The sequence below is a fragment of the Homalodisca vitripennis genome, chromosome 3 (genome assembly GCF_021130785.1).
Source record: "Homalodisca vitripennis isolate AUS2020 chromosome 3, UT_GWSS_2.1, whole genome shotgun sequence".
NCBI lineage: Eukaryota > Metazoa > Arthropoda > Insecta > Hemiptera > Cicadellidae > Homalodisca > Homalodisca vitripennis.
This window is the reverse complement of record NC_060209.1, coordinates 186049998-186071081: the sequence shown is the minus strand read 5'-3', so window position 1 is coordinate 186071081 and position 21084 is coordinate 186049998. Positions and strand designations below refer to the sequence as shown.

General features: G+C 32.7%; 1 protein-coding gene across 1 annotated transcript in view; it reads left to right on the top strand.

The window, feature by feature from the left end:
• The window catches only part of LOC124358513 (fat-like cadherin-related tumor suppressor homolog), a 733849-nt gene that overhangs the window by 604551 nt on the left and 108214 nt on the right, over positions 1-21084 (top strand). The window contains 2 exon segments of the mRNA XM_046810807.1: positions 5094-5298; positions 7828-7889. Of these exon segments, the coding sequence (XP_046666763.1) occupies positions 5094-5298; positions 7828-7889 (267 nt within the window).

Genomic DNA, 21084 nt, shown 5'->3' with positions numbered 1-21084 from the left:
GTTTATTAATCGAGATAAAAACTTTCCCACATTTTAAGGTGGATCAAACAAAATCAAACAGATCCTGCTAGTTTTAATTATTAAAATGTCATTTTTCTTAGGAAATTATAAACAAAATTAAGTAGATTAGGTATGTAGTCTTCAAGTTTCCAAATAGTAGTAACATATTTTTCAGCAATTTGTACGGAAGTGGGCTATTATTCAATATAGCTGCGATTTAAAAATGTATATTTTTTCCACAGTAGCTAAGTCAGCTGGTTTTGCTACTCCTAAACGATATTTTTCTCTGCGTAAACAATTGAAAATTTAACGCCAACACAAGAGCTATTAGTTTTTGTTTTAAATTATGATACAAAATCATCAGTAATCGTTGTCTATTGATCAGTCACCTTTGAAACTAATCATAAAATGTACTGTTATTTTCATTATAGCAATAAAAATGTCTTACTAGTAAGTTACTACTATGATTCAGATAAGAGAAGTTTGGTTCATATTCGCTGGCGCGACCCCTGCGTAAAACCCCAATTTGTTCTTTAGCTCCAAGATCAATTCTTTCATATTGCGATCCAACTTTACGAAGGCATTCATATAAGTAATGAATATTTTTTAAATATTTTTCTTTTTATGGATTAGTTAATATACAATAACAATTCAATACATCCGTATAAGCTTTGTATCAATTGTTATTATATTTGCACATATTTGCTTAAAAGTATTATAAATAATGGAGATTTTATTTGATCCACATATTTTCTATCGTATTTTTTTAGAAGTAACTGAAACAATATTCAAACTTGCTCTCCTCTTCTGACGGATCCTAAAACAACATTTCAATGAGCAGTCACATCGCTGAACGCGCATACAATATCAACCAGAATGTAGAACTAAAAAAACCCGCTAAATACCAGAAAACCTTTAAAAAATTAACTAAATTTAAACTAAAAACATTACTTTCTTTGTTATTGAGGAAGGCTCTTCAACCAATATTTTTTTTTTTTTAATTACTATCACTAAGAAAATAATTGTGGTATAAAAACTATAAAACTGCCTTCAGAATCCACACATTTAAAAAATAAATAATAAAATGGCAGACAGATGGTATACTAAATATTTTTGATCCATATTTATAATTACTTTTTGTTGTCTTTATTGTAAAAAATCCTAAAATATAACTAGAGAATTCGCAAACACCCTGTATATTGACAGGCGTAAACTGACTGTTTTGATAAGGCGATTTGACATACATACGTACATAAAGATTTGTAAATGTAAATATAAATTGAACACATGTTAAACTAGTAGAATAAAATTCAATTTTGTGCTTTTCAGAACTTTTTCGTAATTGAAGTGGTTTGGATTTCTCTCACCGGATTTTATATTTGGTATAAACGATGGTTTATACGAATCCAATGAAGGTCGTCTACACTTTACATATTTTCTCACCCTTTTATTCGTAATACTACGCATATACTAACCTTTAGCCGCTAGATGTTGGTACCATCAAAGAATTTTTTTTATGAAGGTGTTTAATTTATGAAATTATTTGTTAGCTTGTTCGTTTAAATGGGCGGTAGATTAATCATACCAATAATATCCAGTATTCTAGTTAAAGTACCATTAGAATATGCCTCATGTATATATAATGCTAATCAGTCTTTCACATGGTGGCGTCAGTCTTAGTGGCGAGCTGATGCTGCAGACAACTAACCAACAGTGGAAGTTGCCATGCAAATGTCCCAAGTTCAGTTCCGAACTCACTCCCGAATATGAAATACGTCATTCTGTTTGCCCTCAACTCCAACACAGCTACTCACCATTATTTGGACCAATGTTGGGTTCTAACTCGGTCTGTAAACTATTCAGTTTTTATATTCACTGGTTCTATCACACATATTCGACCACAGTCTCTGCTGGGGCTACATACAACGTTTAAACTCTAAATCTCATTTCATTAGGCTACAAGTTTTGCTACGTTACATGTTAAAATGTCATATAATTGTACTTAGTTTGATGCAAATACAGTTACACCGCCATTTTCTTGTCGCCATCATGGTTGCACATAAGGCCAATGTAAACCTACGCTAAACCTGAGCCAAATTTTATGGGTTGACGCTCCACCATCAAACTCAGCGTTGCTCATATATAAATAAAGTCATGTGACATATATCAAATCCGTAGGTTAGTTAATTTTTCAGGTATCATGCAGACCGGCATAATGAAAAAACACTTATCCAGCCGCCTGTTTTTTTTATCTAATTGTCAGACGGTGATATAGCTATTACGCTTGTGTCTGACGGGCAGTTTTTACTCTGTTAAACAAATAAAGAAAGGAAAATTCTCTGATAAAAGGATAATATTTAATATTTTCACCCTTTTATTACCCTTTCATTTCGACTTCCACCAAACCCGCGAGGCTGACGATAAATTTTATTTTTATAAGAAATTATTTTAAAATTTAAAAAACCCATTTTATGATTATTCAATGTGATTTGCCTCTCAGCTCTTAGGCTATTACGCTTGTGAAGTTAAGTAACCTTAAACTCCATTTACGAATCAGTTATTAGTCAAAAACACACATTTATATAACAAAGTTTTGCATGGTCTATGTGAGGGGCTAGCTGATGAATTCCCATACATGAATAAAATTACCTTATCAACTAAAATGTAATTATACATAATTGGCCTCACATGTAATGTAGTGTCGGTTAGAGGAGATTTAATGCTAATTGTGAAACCGTGTACGTTAATTTCTTTCAGTGTAATCCATTCGCTCAGGTTAAACAAAATAGACCGGCATATGAGATAAACGCGGGGATTTGTTTGCCACTTAATTTAAATGTTGTGTACATTTTTAAATGATCCAAACTTCTAGTTGGATTGGTTTTTTTTCGAGATGATTTAAGTCAAAACAGCTTGAATAGGTGTATGTAGAAAACGTTTATTATATTTAATCGAGTTAAGCACTATTATTGTTCAATGATAGAAGAACAATATTGAACAAAGACAGTTAGTGTATTGCCAGCCACACTAATTTTTAGACATAGTCATTGATTAATACCTGACTTGCAAGGGTAACTGTTATTAACACACTTGTACAGGACGTAACTGGAATTATATGACAATCTGATAGGATGTATTCTATAAATTTGAATCTACCAATCTTTAGATATTTATAAACTTAAAGAAATACAGTATACATAGTTTAGAAATTGCGCCATCCAACGGAATGTGTTTAAAAGTTAGGCTATTTACAAAAATTACTATTATACAACTTTCATGCATAAATTACAATACTTTTTCCCAACTTCCTTTTGATATCACCTAATTTAGAATAGAAAACAAGCCAATAATTTTACTTTTTATTCTGAACGGAGTTTTTACATCAGAGCAGTGTACATCAAACCCTACACAAAAGTAAACAAACATACAAACAAACACAACGTTCAACAATTTACACAGTACCTTTCAAAGTTATAATTTGGGGTTTTCATATACAACACCACACAAAACAATATTAAAATCTCTTATGTCTGACCGTTTCAAAAATTTAAAGAAATTAGTATTTATTATTTTATTATGTGAAGTGTCTGATGGAACAGCTTTGCATTTAAGAAGCCTCACAAAATAAAAAGTATAGTTTTTTGTTTGTCGGTTATTCAAAATTAACTAACCAATACAAACTCCACCTACAAGGTTTTTCTTTACTCAATTAGAAGAATATACGTAGTTTTTGAGTTGGATCTGAAAAACCACGACAGTACAAGGCTTTGCTAAAACTTATCTCCTTCCCCAATCTCTACCCTTGAATGCTACTCCCTTATCTTTCCCTCTTGTCTTTTCCTCCTTTGTCTCCTCCCTTTCACCCTATTTGTGCAGCGGTTAATCGCAATCCAGGAATTAATGCGCGGGGCTTCCAACTTTCAAGGATCGATTTCCACAAACAGGGAACCTAATCATTAACAAATTGTAGATTTCTACCGAATTTTGAGCATTCTATTAGATAGAATAGTTACATTTAATTAAATATAAAATTAAATCGAAATATATTACCTTTTTTAGGGATTACGTCCACTCGACACGAACTTTAGCTTTTCGACTGGTTTTATATGATAAGATGAATTATAAAATAATTATATATCATATATACTTGTAACCCTGCTCGTGAATAAAACATGTGTTTGTTTGAAGTTTAGAATTATCTGCAATCGAAAGAGGTTTCATAATAAATATTGGCCAAACACTTGTTTTAGAGGCCAAGAAGTTATTCTTAACTTTCTTGCTGGTTTTTCTAGTCAAAGAACATTCAAGTTCAAGTTCAAATCATCTTTATTCAGGAATAAGACACAATACATTTTTCTATAGTTCCCATGCAACTCATAGGTTGCGCGTGTGTGATTGAAGTAATTATTATACATTTATTATATAAAATATTAATTTATACAATGCCCCTAAGACAGTAATTACGTGATTTACATTTAAAGAGTATTGATTTGAGGAGTTTGCCTAACTAACAAGATATTCTGCAAATGCGTTCGCTGAAATTGTTACAATATGTAATACAGCATAAGTCTAGAGTCTAGCTGATATAAGAATCTTATCCTCAATTATTACTTCTTCAAAACTTTTTTGGACTTGGCATTGAAGTACTTGGATTAGAAAATTGCAGCTGTAGTAATCACCATTGTGATCGTACTTGTATCATTCTCTGCATTAGGTGTTTGTGCTAGTGAAGGACCAGAATGACAACGTCCCCCTGGCAGTCAAACTGGCCTACAGGACTAGAACATTGCAGCTGTAGTAATCACCATAGTGATCGTACTTGTATCATTCTCTGCTGCAGGTGTTTGTGCTAGTGGAGGACCAGAATGACAACGTCCCCCTGGCAGACAAGCTGGCCTAAAGGACTAGAATACTGCAGCTGTGGTAATCATCATTGTGATCGTACTGGTATCATTCTCTGCTTTAGGTATTTGTGCTAGTGGAGGACCAGAATGACAAACGTCACCCTGGCAGACAAGCCGGCCTACAGGACTAGAACACTGCAGCTGTAGTAATCACCATTGTGATCGTACTTGTATCATTCTCTGTTGCAGGTGTTTGTGCTAGTGGAGGACCAGAATGACAACGTCCCCCTGGCAGACAAGCCGGCCTACAGCGGCCACGTGCTGGAGAACTGCCCCACTCACACCTCTGTGCTCCGGGTGTCCGCCTCTGACGCCGATCAGGGTCCCGGCGAGAGGATCAGCTTCAACATCACTGCCGGCAACACAGCCGGTCACTTCGCTATAGATGACACCGGTGAGCAATCTTGGTTTATTATTCGCTTCTTCGTGTTATGAAATTTTTTTTGAAATACATATTCCATCAAATTTAATTACAACACGAATTGAACCAGTGATAACGATCCATATCAATTCTCTTCCGGATTTGACCTTATTTGGTCTCTTCACATATGGCAAATGTCCAAAGGTTGGGCAAAATGATTATTTAAATATGGTAGGAATAACCGTACCTGAAATTAATTTCAAGTTACTTTGATATAGTTGGTGTCATAATGACTTTAAAGTTTCTATATTCTCACTATAAATAAAGTGGGTGGCAGGTGTTAATGTTATTCTCAAATAAGAAAAATTACACGTAAAATAAAAAACTATATTCATAATTAACGTCCCGTATACATTTTTACAATGTCTACCAGACTATTATTGTTATTCTCAAATCTAAAAATTTATACGTTAAATAAAAAAAAAAAAAAAACAGATTCATCAATAACATCCCATATACTTTTTTGCAAAGTCTATCTCTTCTACTTTACCTTTTTTCGGTAATTTGTTTTTAAAATTAGTTGTAATGATATGCTTACATAATTAAAGAAACTGTATGTAACTGTAGGTTAAGTTTTAGAGAGGGGTTTTTAGCCATAAAGTTGCCTGGTAAAATAAGATATCCTTATTTACTTCGTATACGAAGCGGCTTGCTTTTACAAAATAATAAACATACATAAAATCAGATTGATGTACAATAGAGATAAAATTTGGTGTTGATTAAAGTCGATTTCTCTCCGATGAGAATTCTCCTATTGTGTAAATTCCAAAAGAACCACGTTGTGTTACAATGAAAATCGGCTTTTGATTTCTCTAATATTATTTTTAAAATGCCTTGAAGCCTCATATTTTCTTCATCTCTCATCTAATTTAGTTTTTTCAGTTTTAATATACTAAAATGTATTGACACATCAGATGTGACACAGGGTTAAATTGTAACATTTAAATGCGATGAAAAGCAAATACAAAGAAGCAAAGTTGTTTACTGAGTTATGGCACATGGACACAGTAAAACTTGCATAAAGTTCACAGGTAATACCTACAAAGTTGTCACAGTCTAGTGAAGTTTTTAATAACATTTGCATACAAATGTAATAATTACCATGGGAGTGGGGCAAGACGTCAACGTGTCTCTTGGTGTAGCGTAGCACGCTGCTGTTTAGAGAGCGTAATTACACCAAGAACGTAACAAGAACTTCGAGCGCTGTCAACAACACAATTAAATAGGGTGTTAATTCACTGTACCATGCCATTTGAGGATACAATTGTAAAAGTTCTTTTATACATTCAAAGTTTAGATTTTAGGTTAAATAATCTTAGTATGTATGCGAAAATTGGTGTTTAAAGGTAACCTTTTCTGATACTTTATGTAAAACTAATTTCATAAAACGCTTTTATACAGGGTAAGTCAAATAACGTATCCTAAAAGTATATTAAGAGAATGGTTAGAACTACAGTAAAGAAGAAAAAACCAATCTTTCTAAATTACATACATGAAATGTATTTAAAACAATTTAATTCAATTCATGAATTTATTTAATTATTTATGGAAAAGATGTGCTACAACTGGAGATTCCTGATTAAAATTTTAAAATAGTAAATGTATGACGTATTGCACATTTTTAAAGCTCTATTTTACATAAATATTAAATAAAAAAAACTTAATCGTTTTAAGATGGCGGACCAAAGCGTTATAACATTCTACATTAAAAATATATGTTTTCTTCACTGTGCTGATTAAACTCTGTACTTCTTTTAAAATAAAAATATACCTTTAATAGTACAAGTAAATATGATCATTGTTATAAGTTATAAAAACGCTACAAGTCAATTAACATTAAAATGTAACTCTTCCTGTAGGCAATACCGAAAGATTTTACTGTCATAAACTAGTGTACAATAATAATTTTCAGATTTTGTTGAGCGCACTTTGTACATAATATTTTTATTTTCTTTCCAAAGGATAATAACCGTCAGTTTGATATTTGTCCATAGTTTTGTTTTTGGAATTGATATTATTCAATTTTTCCATAACACATAAATAAAGGAAGAAATTTCCTCGTTTATACACGAATAATGGAAAGTCCACTATTGTGAATGAAAATGTCAAACTAGTGTCAGTTTGTTAGGAGTTAATTTTGTTATGAAAAGCGACATTACTTGAATTAAGAAGAATATACAAGGAAATGTGACATCAGAATCATTTTTAAATCTAGTATTTTAGGTCAAACATGTAATAAAATAACTATGTGAAGTTGGGATAATGACTGGCCAGTGGGACATAGTGTTTTTGCCTCTATTTGGGATTATTGTATTAATTAATCATAATTCTCTTTGCCGTAATTGTATGCATGAGAACAGCGCAAGGGGGAAGGGGACAGCGTGAAAATAATGCACTACTACCAACGACAAACGCATACGTACTATAGTATATCTTATGCATGCATGAGTATTTCAATAATGTCATATTCTACAGTAATTGTTTATATGCCCCTTGTTTCAGGTCTTATATACACGACCACGGACCAGATCGACAGGGAAGAACAAGAAGAATATGTGCTCGAGGTAAAATTCTTCCTGAGCTCTCTTAATCATTGATCGAAAATAACCATATTTCTGTATGCGTTTTTTTGTGATTTGCATGAGCATGGACTTGATTTTCTGACTAGTTACTTTACTTACATAAGTTTTATTATTGAAGAACTATCACAACTGTATCAGGTGTTCTGAGCATGAACTACTTTAATTCTCCTCCTGATAACGTAGAACTGGGCCTTAAACTTGTCTTGTGGCCGAGCGTTTGCGAGGCCTATTACTTAAGGTCCTGGATAACTTTCATTTCTCTTGGTCTGTCTGTATATTTTTCAGAACGATTTCTCGCAAACAAACTGATCTACAGATTAAAATTTTGGAAGAAGCTTCATTACTGTATAGGCAACACTGAGTTCAATGATCATGCATGTAATTCCATGGGATTTGGCTGAGCGTTAGCGAATATATTTAAATTGGTCTTATGGGTAACCATGATGGTAAAAACACCAAAGCAGAATAAATAAATTTGGAAAAATGAGTAGTTATGTGACAATTTTATTGGTAAAGTAAAAAGAAGAAAAAATAGATTGGAAAGTCCATGTTAAAAGTATGTACCAAAATATGATTTTAGCGTAGGCTTGCATTTTATTACCCACCCTAGCTCACAGGAACTTTTATTATTTGAAAATTGCTATGAAACTTAATTTGATGAATAGAAATGTAAATGAATTGTATGTAGAAGATATTTGTAGAAATATTTTATGAAACTTTATTTCATATAGATATGAATGCGTTCTTGATGACGTATGTCCATTATTGAATTTGGCTGAGAGTCATTGAAGCCTATCACTCAGTATGCCGACACAATTTCCTTTTTTCCTTTCGGGAGATGTAAAAATTTGTATGATTTTCTGTCTCTCTGTCTGTCTGAAATGATCTACAGATTTGAAGTTTCGCATGAAACGTCAGCTAAGTCTGTTATAGCACACATGTTTTGGCGTACTCTTATATTGTAATATTTTAGTTGTATATTTAAATTTTAATAAATTTTGCACTCCGAACTTACATTAATTATCCACAGTTGTTCAATCCTTAGGTTGGACTATGCGTTTGGTTAAAAATATATTGTTGTTTGATTGTTTATACATATCGTAAGTATTTATACGTGTTCTTTTTTCTCATGAAAACTTCTGAAATACACAATATAAATATGTATAATTATATTGTAATGTACATAATTATTTATCTAATTTTCATATATATTGTAGCCTACTTAATGTATCAAGAATAATAATAAAAATAAGATTTAAACGCTTTATTAATTTAATTCAACTGCATTTAGAAGAAACAATAAAGTATACAGTGTTTTTAAACCTCTATTTAAATAAATTAGTTTTCTCACGCTTTATAAAGGGAGTTGGGAGGAAAAGAAATTCCATTTTAACACCTCTGAAAGCTTTAGAGGTTGGAAAGTTTCGTAAACAACTTGCTTCTGCATACTGAATACTTAAAGATTTTAATTAACGTCCCAGATAAAATAAAGGGTTAACATAAAATTACCTGAACAACGTTTAGTGTAAAAGCTTTTAGTTTCCAAAAACACAATATAATGGGCAAATTGTAAAGATTTACGTTTATAAAACAGTATTATAAATAACGAAAATCTTATATTTAGTTTATATAAAGAATACTAAATAATGAAGTTGCCATAAATAAGTATTCTAACGCAGCAAACAATTATAATTTTGATAATAACATACATTATAATCTGTACATATGACCCATCCTTTATGAATGAGCAGCATGTAGAATGTTGTCGGGTGCTTACTATTTTTGTAATGTAGATAGCTATTCTCTTATATCAACAGATTATTACACAAATATATTTAAAAGATGCAGGTATTTTAAAATATAGAAAAACTCCCTGGGAATTGTCTTTAGAAGTACTTTATTCTTGTTATACGATATTTTACATATTATAGTGTCAGCGATGGGAAAGGGTGATAATTATTAATTGGGTGAGCGTCAGTGAAGCTTACTACTGGACAGCTGGAAAAATTGTATTATTGTAGTAAGGATGATATCTTGAAAACAAAGTGATTTGTATACCTAAAGTTTTGCATAAACTTCATTTTTAGTAATGCTAGAGTACAGTGATGCATGCCACTCCATGAGACTTGTCTTAGCGTTAGCAAATGTTTTTACATTGATCTTATGGGTAACTCTGATATCAACCTTGGGGTACGTCTACATGAGCAATATTGTATTCAGAGGGTGGATCTAGTCGATATATCTTGCCATCATTGATGAATAATTTAGTACAGTATTAATGAATTATCTACACATAGAATAAGGTTATACTCATAAGACCTCCACTTGATTAAAGGACTGAATGAAACTACAACCCTTAACAATTCCTAAACCATGAAAACCTTCCTGTTTACTTAATTAATGCGTAATTTAAGTGGATACCTTAAACTATATATTCTAACGTATCAAAGTAAATTTTACTAACCAACATTTGGTGGATGACTTTTTTGTAATACCCGACGAATTTACACTCTTTCACCCAACCCAACATATGGTTATGGGCCAGAACGTTAACCAGTCTATTTCCTTGCGGAAGATAATAACCGTGGCTGTTGTCAAAACTGAATACTTATACAGCAGCTGTTAAACCTGTTCATAAAAATACAAAATAATTGAATAGTAAAAACTAAGGGCTTTGGGGTGTAGTGGTAGCGCGCTCACCCGGTGAGTGAGATATCAAGGTTTAAGCCCCGGATAAACACATGTATGCACAGAAATTGTATCATACTTCTAGATGTGATAAAACATTTACATTTTTGAATGATTGTTGTCTAGGTCTATTCCCAAAAAACCTCAAAAAAGGCCACTTGGTAAATCTTTCGTAAAAATTTACTTTTAGCTCCTCGAAAAATTAGCAATAAATTAAACATAATTTTTCAACGTAAACTGTTTTTGGTTCTAGCTCAAAAGAGCCGAACCGTCTAAATTTTAGTCACATTTTGCCAATTTTTCCATTCAGACTTTTCAAAGCTGTGTGTTTAGTGAGAAATAAAGGAAGAAAAATGTTAATGACTTTTTACCTCATCTAGCTCAGTTAAGCCACAAAATGATTCCGTACAGTCATCAATTTAAATCCCGACAGTAACCGAACTTTAAGTTCTACCCCGACAAGAATAAGTTAGGGTTTAGTAATTTTAAAGATCTAGTGACCTTTTACCCTATCTTGAGAGGTTAAGCCAGTAAACTCCTACAAAAATAAAACAAAATCTAAAGCGTTAGTAATTTCATCGTGCACTATATATTCAAATCCCATTAGCAAACTCGACTTTGAAGCACAAGTTTAAACCAAACTTATAGTGAAAAATAAAAGTCTGTTAAAAAAATGTTCAGTCACTCTTTATCTTCACCTTAGCTTTTAACACTATTATTGAAACTTAATTTAAATTACGTCAATAGAAACACCTGGTCTCTGAGACCGTATTTTCTTTTTTATAGCTTTCTGTCGCAGCTCTGTTATACAAAGGAATAAGTATTATATAAAAAAATTAAGTAATATTTGTTATATGTTAATTATTTTTATTACATATACATAAAAATATCATATATTACAATAAAAAATAATATTAAATTTAGTTTCTACATCAGAAATCGTAATCCATCGAAACTAAAATTGGAATCTTTAAAATAGAGATTTAATTAATTTAAATTTTACTTACTGAAAGTATTAATTTTCTGTACATATATCTTCTATATCAATTTTGTTGCAAAATCAAGACAAACCTTTCTATTGAAATATAATTAGAACAACATTTTCCTTGTTTTACCAATGAGCAAGTAGGACTTGATTTTTCTAACTCCAGAAAGATTTAGTGGAGCATTGGCTTGAAGCAGACGGCCATGCGTCTCATGTTTGGTTCGAGCTGGTTGGTGTTGATCTTGCTTGTAGGTGAGGGACAATCAATGCGTAGCCCAAAGCTTCTAATAAATTAAATAGTGTCATATCGAGTATGTCCTTGAACTCATGTAAATAACAAATACATTTATTTTTCCTCTGCTCACAACCCTGTAAAAAATATCAAGAGATGAACGCCTGATTCTACAGCTTGAAGAGTACACCGCACTCTTCATGTCAAGAAGGTCGACTCCACATTTTGTGATGTTGTAGTGCAAAATGGATTTTGCATCTCTCTATTGTATTGAGCAATTTCATGCATACTTGATGCTATAAAATGTATTTATATGGAAAAATAAATGTATTTGTTATTTACGTGAGTTCAAGGACATACTCGATGTGACACTATTTGACACCAATTTATATATTGTACCAAAAATACCATAGCTGTAGATGTATACCAAATAAGAACACCAAAGTGCACCTGGTGTAGTTAATTAAGCAAAATTAACTTAACAGTTCTTTCAGATTGAATTGAAAAATAAAAACTAATAGTTTGAGCTTTTGAAACTTATGTCAATAGTAGACTAAACTACACGACTGATACAAACCTCACCCACAATATTGATTATTTGATTATTTATGACAATATTATTCGTTAAATACACTTAATTAAGGAAATATGAATGATGAAACATTTCTTTATTGTTTTCAGTTGTACATTTTACATACAGTAGAACTTAAACTAAAATCAACAATAAAGCCCGAGGTAACAAAATACCTGTTCGGGAATTACACTAGTACACAGAAAGAAACAGCAACTCGAAAAAAAGGACTGCCCTACCAGATCCTTGTAATATACTTATATAGTATCTTGAAATTAACTTTTTTTGAAGAAAATATTGACACAAGTGGTGGCCGAGGCAACGATGGACATTATACCGCAGTCAATATTAAACAATGCATCGGCGTTATTAATAGTTTTGAGTTTACTGTCAGAATTCTTTTTTTTTTTTTTAGGGAGAGGCAGGAAAAATGCAATTACGCACACAGGTGGCCAGCCTGTAGTGTGGGACTCCCCTAAAAACGGGTTTACCCACTAAAAAACCTCCTCTACTCTTAAGGATTCTAACCTGGCATTGTTTATCACATTACTTCAGGCTAGGCCTAAAATTGGCTTAAGCCCGTGGGGCTCGCTCCTTATCCAGCCGCTCGGTCAAGGGATCTGGCCCACTTCGCGGTCCAGATCGGGTTTCTTTTCCAGGAGGATGCCCCGGACGAACTGTGACAAACAATCCCAGTTCCCCTCATCCTCCATTATCTTTTCGCAAACCGTATCCACCGAAAAAAACCTCGAGTTTTCTTGTGGCCTCCAGGCGGGGCCTTTCCCAACGCGGACAGTGGAAGAAGGTGTGTTCGCCCGGGCAGTAGATGCAATCCGGTGAATCGGTCTTGCCCATCCGGTTCAGGTACGACTTGAAATAGCCGTGACCTGTCATGAACTGCGTGAGGTAGTAATCCACCTCGCCATGCCGCATGTTAACTGTCAGAATATCAGTTAACATTACACTTGCAAAAATAGACCGGTGACAAAAACTCAATAATGGCTGGCTCTCAGCTGGGGACTACAGTTCCTGTCGGCTGAGTTCATTGTCAATATTATACCGCAGTAAAGACACTCACACAGACACTGCCGCAGTGTTGCTGATTTGAGTTTATGTCTGCATGTTGTACAAGAACACACTTCAACTGCAGAGCTACAGTATATCTTTGAAATTGACTCTCTGTTTGAGGTGAAAAGGCTGACATGACTGGATAACATCGGTGCAGGTAGGTGTATCAATATTATACGTTGACAGAAAACATTGATTTTTTGAAGATTTGCTACGTTGATTTTTCTCGGAACTTTATTGAACAGTGCAATAATTGTACACTTTCAACTGAGTAACTTGACACGAACGTTTAGCTGGAAATAATTATCAACAAATGTCAGTAATCATCACTTGTGTATGTATGTATATATATAATATAATATACTTGATACTAGTTATTGTATATTAACCTTATGTACTGGTGAATTTTGTCATGACTTATTTCTGGTACCATCCAGGTTATATGACGCTCGCAGATTAATACTTATAGAAAATATCTTAACTGATATTACGTATTGCACCATCTGAGAGCGAATTTTATTTTTCAATTTGCATGATGAAGTTATGCCGTTCTAGTCTACTAATTTACACTATATAAATATCGCAGAAACTTTTCAATACTCCAGAAGTAGTCAATGTTTACGGAAATATTACTAACGGTAACTGCTGCCTAATATATTCAGTTCCCTCATAGATGATATATTTAATGCAACGTGTATTTTAGACTTTAACATTATCAAATTGCATAATAACTTGGCCTAGTTGAAAGTAGAAGATTATAAGTATTGTGGAATAATATTACAACTCATTAATACTAAGAAGCGATCACTACTTGAAGTAATAGTCAATACTGATCGCGATCTAATACTGAAAACCATTTTAGTTTCCATTACCTGTGCTAATGATTTCCAAGTCTTCAACCGGTAATTAGTGAGAGTTTTATTTAACTAGTGTAGCCCTTCTTTTGAAGTGTATTGATTGAAAAAACATTAATACTCCGGCAGCGGTTTCGGTTTGTGGGCCAGTGTCAGTATTGATCGTGGTGTAATATTGAGAGACGCTTTAGTCAATATTACCTCTGCTACTGATTTCAGCTCTCTCGCTTTCATTCGAGAAACAATGGCAAGACTTATTTGTCTCGTGTACACTCCAACGAGTGTATTGATGAATAATATTCCGACACCAAATCATGTCATCGTTTCTCCGGCAGCGTCCACTGTTTGAGGTGCCAATGTCAATATTGACAAATTCTTCAGCCTTCATAATTATATCTGCTAATTATTCCAGTTTTTCCTTTAAAATACGGAAAAACAATTGGAAAGTCATTTTAGGGATTATTTCTTTAGAGCAGCAGTGATTTTGAAGTTAAGCAATAATTCTACTCATCTACGCTACTCATAAAATAACGCTACTCAGATAGCGGTAACTGCTTCCAGTGCCAGTGTCGGAATGAACGGTGTTCAATATTGAGACACGTTTTAGTCAATATTACCTCTAATACTGAAGTTAGCTATTTTACTAATATTCGGGAAACAAGGGTGTAGTATAGCCGTGATGTTGGAATGCAATGAAGAGTCATATTCCCACATCAACTGAACTCACCAATACTCTAGTAGCAGTCATTGTTTGCGTTGCCATTATCAAAACTAACATTGGTTTAATACTAAGAGAAGATGTGCCAGTATTACTCTTTCATGTTTGCTGCTTTCATCGTAGAAGCCTTTTTTGTGTAGTATAGGCTTGCTGTTAGAGATAATTCAACTGACTTCTCTGGTAGCGCCACTGTTTGGTGTGTGTGCGTCAGTATTTACAGTGGTTCAATATTCAGAATTTCTGTAGTCAGTATTAATTCTTGTACTAATTTGGACTCTTCCCCCAGGAGGTCATATTTTATAAGTATGTGGTCAGCGACCACGGAGTTACCCGAGCTGAGTATATCATGATTTCTACTAACTTACTAGGCTGGCCTTGGGAGTGCCCAACGTCCTTGAGAAACATTGCACCACTCCTGGCGGTGGCGGTGGCTGCAGGAATTTTGTTTTCACGATGGATCGCTTCGGCAAAGTTCATGAGTTCATCCTCCAAATCGGCAAGATTTTCTTAAACCGGAGGGAGTCGGTAGTCGGAATTAGCTGGGCCGGCGGCCCCTCATAAGGGGAATTCGACAGCCTTAGCTACCCCCCTTCCCTCCAGCGTCATGTACTACGTTCATAAGTGCGGTATTACCATCCCGCCCATGTATTTCAGGTTTGACCCCCAGTGTGGTGGCGTTTCCTTATAACTTTTACTAGCGCTTATAACATCAAGGTCCAGCCGGAGTAATCAGAAAAGGGTCCACATCACATCAAAAATACAAATAGTCATCGCCGATGTTTCGGTAGGAATATATGTGCATGGTTATCACTATCGTTGATTATCTTTCATAATAGTGTCCTAGATTGATTAAAATTAGTATCTGATTTTTTAGCCGTCATAGTGGTGTAATAATCTACCTGATCTGAAAGTCTTTCTCTTGTCCTCCAACGGAATTAAACAAGTAGTACACCTAAATAAGTTAAAAACAGTATAAACGATTAATAGCTACAATAATATTTACTTATATAATAAAATAAAAAACATTGCTAAAAATAAATAATCAACAAAACAATGAATAAGTAAGAAATATAAGTTAGTTAACAAATACTCAACAAAAAGGTTACGAAGACAAATACAATTATAGATAGTTAAATATCAAAACCAGCAACAGTAATAAAAAGATTTGACAAATAACCTTATGCGAAAATAACAACATTAAACCAGCATCATGCAAGAAATGATAAATAATCAGATATATGCGTAAACATAAACAATAATATTCAACAATATTAAATAATTCAAAATAAACACTTGTGAATACGTTACTAAATCCGCTACATGCATACTGATAGTGACATGCGCTTTCGTAGGATTCTGTGTGATTCTTCATTCTTTCCAGAAGTTGAGTTTTTCACGTTCACTGAAACTATCCCTTTTCACATATGTTTCCCAATCATAAGTGATAAACCCTTTGACTTGCTTTATAGGAAAAATGCGAATTTAACCAACTATGGGAATACTTACAGTATAAATATATATATATATATATATATATATATATCCATCTTTGTTTCTTCTATCGTACAATGTGTTGCATTTTCTTTTCAAAGGAAGTGTTTGTGTTCGTATTATGGACTCGTTAGTTTTGATATCATTTTTCAGTTACCATGTGGCTGTAACTATAAAACGTTCAAACCAAAAAGTTTCTTAGTCGGTTATCTCGATAGTGGTTCTTGAAAACTTTGTAAATAATTTAAAATGTTGAAGATTCCTTTAAAATCTATATCAAATTAATATTGCATTATGGCATAATACTTTTTAAAATATCTCAAACTATGGCAAACTCGATAAATTAATAAAAATATATCATTTCATAGAAATACTTCCTAGAGTAGAAAAACTAAACTTTAATGTAATACAGGTATGTAATGTACGCCTGTATGTTACTTAAACATTTATATTCTAATGTAATAATAAAAGCAAAATGAGAATTCCCATATACTGTACGTATCAAAACACACTCTTAGGTTACAATTTCTTCTTGGGTATATTTGTTTAATGTCTTGTTAAACGTTGCATTTTAATGAAAAAACTTCAGTAAGCCATCAGAAGTTTGCTAATATAATATAGAGTTCATTTACGTTCATTGAAATAATCCCTATTCGCACCTATTGACCAATATTTAGTGATAAAACCTCTGACTTGCTTTATAGGTTACTTTGTAAACATTAACAAAATCCACCTCACATCTAAGTTTCTGCTTGGAAGTATGTACGTTTGTTTATTCAAAGTGCGTGAGGAAGTGTAAATTGGCATCATACTCCAGTTCTTTCCTTTTTTAATTTCCTTAACTAAAAATCATGATAAGGAATTTCCTTCTACTGAAATCGTTTAATCATGGTTTTTGTCCTTTGTGAAGGAAGAATTATGGCATGGAAATAACCTACTCGAAGCAAATAAGTGATTTTTCGTGTTAAATATTGTTAGCACTTGTAAAGGTATGAAAACTTTCGTGCCATTCACAAAACCCGTAAGAATTGCTGACCTCCCGCCGTAGGGCTCGACTTCTCCTCCCCATCATTGTAACTGGTGTATTTCTGATTCAATGAACTCCAGTTACTCCTTGAGTAGTTTTGGCCAAGAAAAGAGAGGTTTGGCCGCAAGATATAAACGCGTTTTGTAATAATTTTAAAATTGTATTTTGAATCTGCAAACATCAGTAATGTCTTCTTGTCAATTATATGACCAAATATATACCTTAACCACTTGATTTCCTCATGCTTTTTTATTTCATCATTTTCGTTTGCCGCTTCGTATTCATTTCTTTGTCAGTGTTTATATGCAATATCTCGATTGTATGTACATTTTGACGGTATCAAGGAATTAAAAAAATATTTTTGGCAATGTATTTCAGCTATAAAAAGTTTTACATTTTCATTTATTAAACTTGGTTTTAAGCCCTGACATTGTTAATTTATACAATTAACTTACTGACACAAAGAAGAAAAAGAGAAACAAAGAGTTGTGTTAAATATTGAAAAAAAATTAAACTTTGTTTATTGATTTAAATATAACTAGTTATATTAAATATAGACATAGTTTGGTTGGCATTTTTCAATTAATTTAGCAAAAAGGAAATAAAATCAGCGCCAAAGATAAGAAGAAATCAGTCTTAATTAAAATGTCTATCAGAAGTAATTAAGTGGTACAGATGAATGGGCCTGAGGTCAGTTTAAAAGCGGCGTTGAATAATCTCCTCAAGGATCTCGCTTTACATTGGACTAAACAGCATAAAGTTGTAAAGAAAATTGAATAAAATTGAAAAAGTTTCAAGAGCTTGGAGAGTCAATTACAAGTCAGGGTGGGAATATCTCTGGTAACTTCCCTCAGTGTTCTAAGCAGCTTTGTAGCGTGTATACAAACTCTTATTTCTACACGAAATTCTTTCTGTGTTGCTATAGTTTAAATTAATTACGTTTTAATACTCCCAAACTGTTCTTACAGTTAGAGTAAATTGACTATAGAGTCCTTCAATCTGGACTTCATTAATCCTATTTAGTAAGCCAGTCTATAAGTCATTCTAATTACAATTGCCTCCCTGTGAAACACATGACATGACCGGTCATATATCGGTAATCCGAAAAATCTCTTCCGCTGAAGATCGGAAATAAGATTTTAAATGTCATTCTAGTTATTATATTGATGACTTAAAATTTAGTATTAATTATTTATATTTATAAGTAAATATAGTACAATAATCATTTACTCGCCTACATTATACATCATTCATTGATCGTCAACTCATTTTGCAACTCGTAAAATGTAGAAAGAAAATTATCAATCACCTCTAAACACAGAGAGATGTGTGGTGACCGTTTTGGTATTCTACAGTCCGTCGAATATTATCCTTATGAAAATGGGTGATTAATCAACCCATTTATTTTTTGCTATCCCAAACTATATCTTCATTACAGTTGTAAACATTCGTGTCTGTGTAGATCACAATTTTAAACATTCGTATTTCTGGCCATTCCATACTAAATCTTCATGGCAGTTTTCACTGTTCATGTTTGTGTGAATTGCTCAAACTTTAACCCAAGTATTTTTTTTTAATCCTAACTACAACTTTATGAAAAATTTCAACATTGATGTATCTGTGGATTACAAACTTTAACCTGTGTATCTTTTGTCATTATTAACTACATTTTATGATAGTTGTCAACTTTCATGCTTGTGTGGATTCCAATCTTTACCTATGTGTCTTTTGACATGTTTTGACTGCAACTGTATGATAGTTGTGAACACTCGTGTATTTTTTGAATTATAAACTTTAATCTGTTTATTATTTGACATTCCTAACTAAAACGTAATGAAAGTTGTGAATACTTGTGTTTGTGTGGATTGATAACTGCTTATTTAATGTAACAGAATCTGTAAGCAGATTGCACATAACATAAACCGTAATGTTAACAAAAACCGGCATGAAAGAGTACTAGAATGTGATATAAACTTACTTCCCGTTTAATTACTATTAGTTTGTCTAATGTTGAAGTGTTTCTACTAAATAATGTTAAACTACTAATTATATCTAAAGAGGAAAATTTCAAAGTGAAATAAATCAGAGAGGGTTTCTCTTCTTTTTAACAAATATAATATTTATTAACTATTCGTGCTCTTATTTTACAAAATATTCAAAGAGGACTGTTGGAATAAAATTTAAATTAATAAAACATACTATACAAGTTTTATATAAAAATAAACCTAAGAATTAACCTGTTAACACTTGTTAGTATATACTTGTTAGTTTTGTCATTTAAAGTTAAATTTAAATTGTTCATTGTTTGGTTTCAGAGGTGTTATAAGCATTCGATGTCAAAAGTTTCAATATAAATTACTATTTATGTTCGATTAGTTTTAAATCTATGTTAAAATTTGTATTTTTGCTCAGAATATTCCTTTCTCATAGGTAACATTGTCCTGTTAACACTTAATCATGTCCTATCGCTTAATTAAAAAGTTCAAACTTGGTTTTTATCATAAGAGTAAGTATAATAGTTCATAATCCCTTATTAATGCTATTTATTTCAACTTTTTAAGAAGAGAATTAACATTGTTTAGATTGTTTAAATTGTTTAAATATGATAAAATTAGAAATATTTCAACTCTAGCTTTTACAATTACGTACCGATGTTAATTACTATTAATAACATACACCATTTTCATCCGTAAATTGAACATGTGAATGCATGGATACGAGCCCCACAATTAACCATTCACGGAGATTTCACAAAATGTAGCGCTAAGTCAAAAGGCTGGCGGTATTCAGATCCATCGCCGCCGTATCCCTGCCTTTCCACTCTCAATGACGTGAATGTCTGCACCTTCTCAATACCAGACGTTCATCTCCGAGTGATTGATTCTTTATAAAACTTCTCTTTCGCAGAGTTGTTAAGAGAACGAACGAGTTTTACGTTTCTTTTATCATTCAAGTTTTTTCGGTACTTAAATAACTGTATACTCTTTAAGGACCCATCAATCTTTGGAATGGTAAAGTACTTTTCTTTCATTTCAATTTGGATTTAGGATTTGCTGAATATTACTGGTACATCCTTCTATAGTCGTACCTTCGATTTGGAATACAAACCGTTATCCCACTAATAAACAGTGATATACAGTGATGGCTATATTTTGTTCTAAGTGAGCAGCATTTATTTCAATTCCATAATCACTGTCTTTATGTCTGTAATAGTTATATGCTGAATCGACAATTCCTAAGAATAAATTTATATCAGTATTGTTATGTCACTTATGTTGCTTTAAATAGAGTATGTCACACTGTGTGTTAAAATGCATATCTTCTGCTATGTCCAGATGGGTTCATACACATTAAGTAAACCAATTATAAAAGACCCTTGTATTAGTCAATACTAAAACCGTTCTGATTTGAGTTGTCTGTGTTAAAATTGATCATCAGATATAAATGTAATATATTATCCTTAACAGCAACATGTGTAAATCATGTATAGAAACTCTAACCTAATTCTAGAGGGCTAGAAACATAAAATTTGACGCTCAGTTG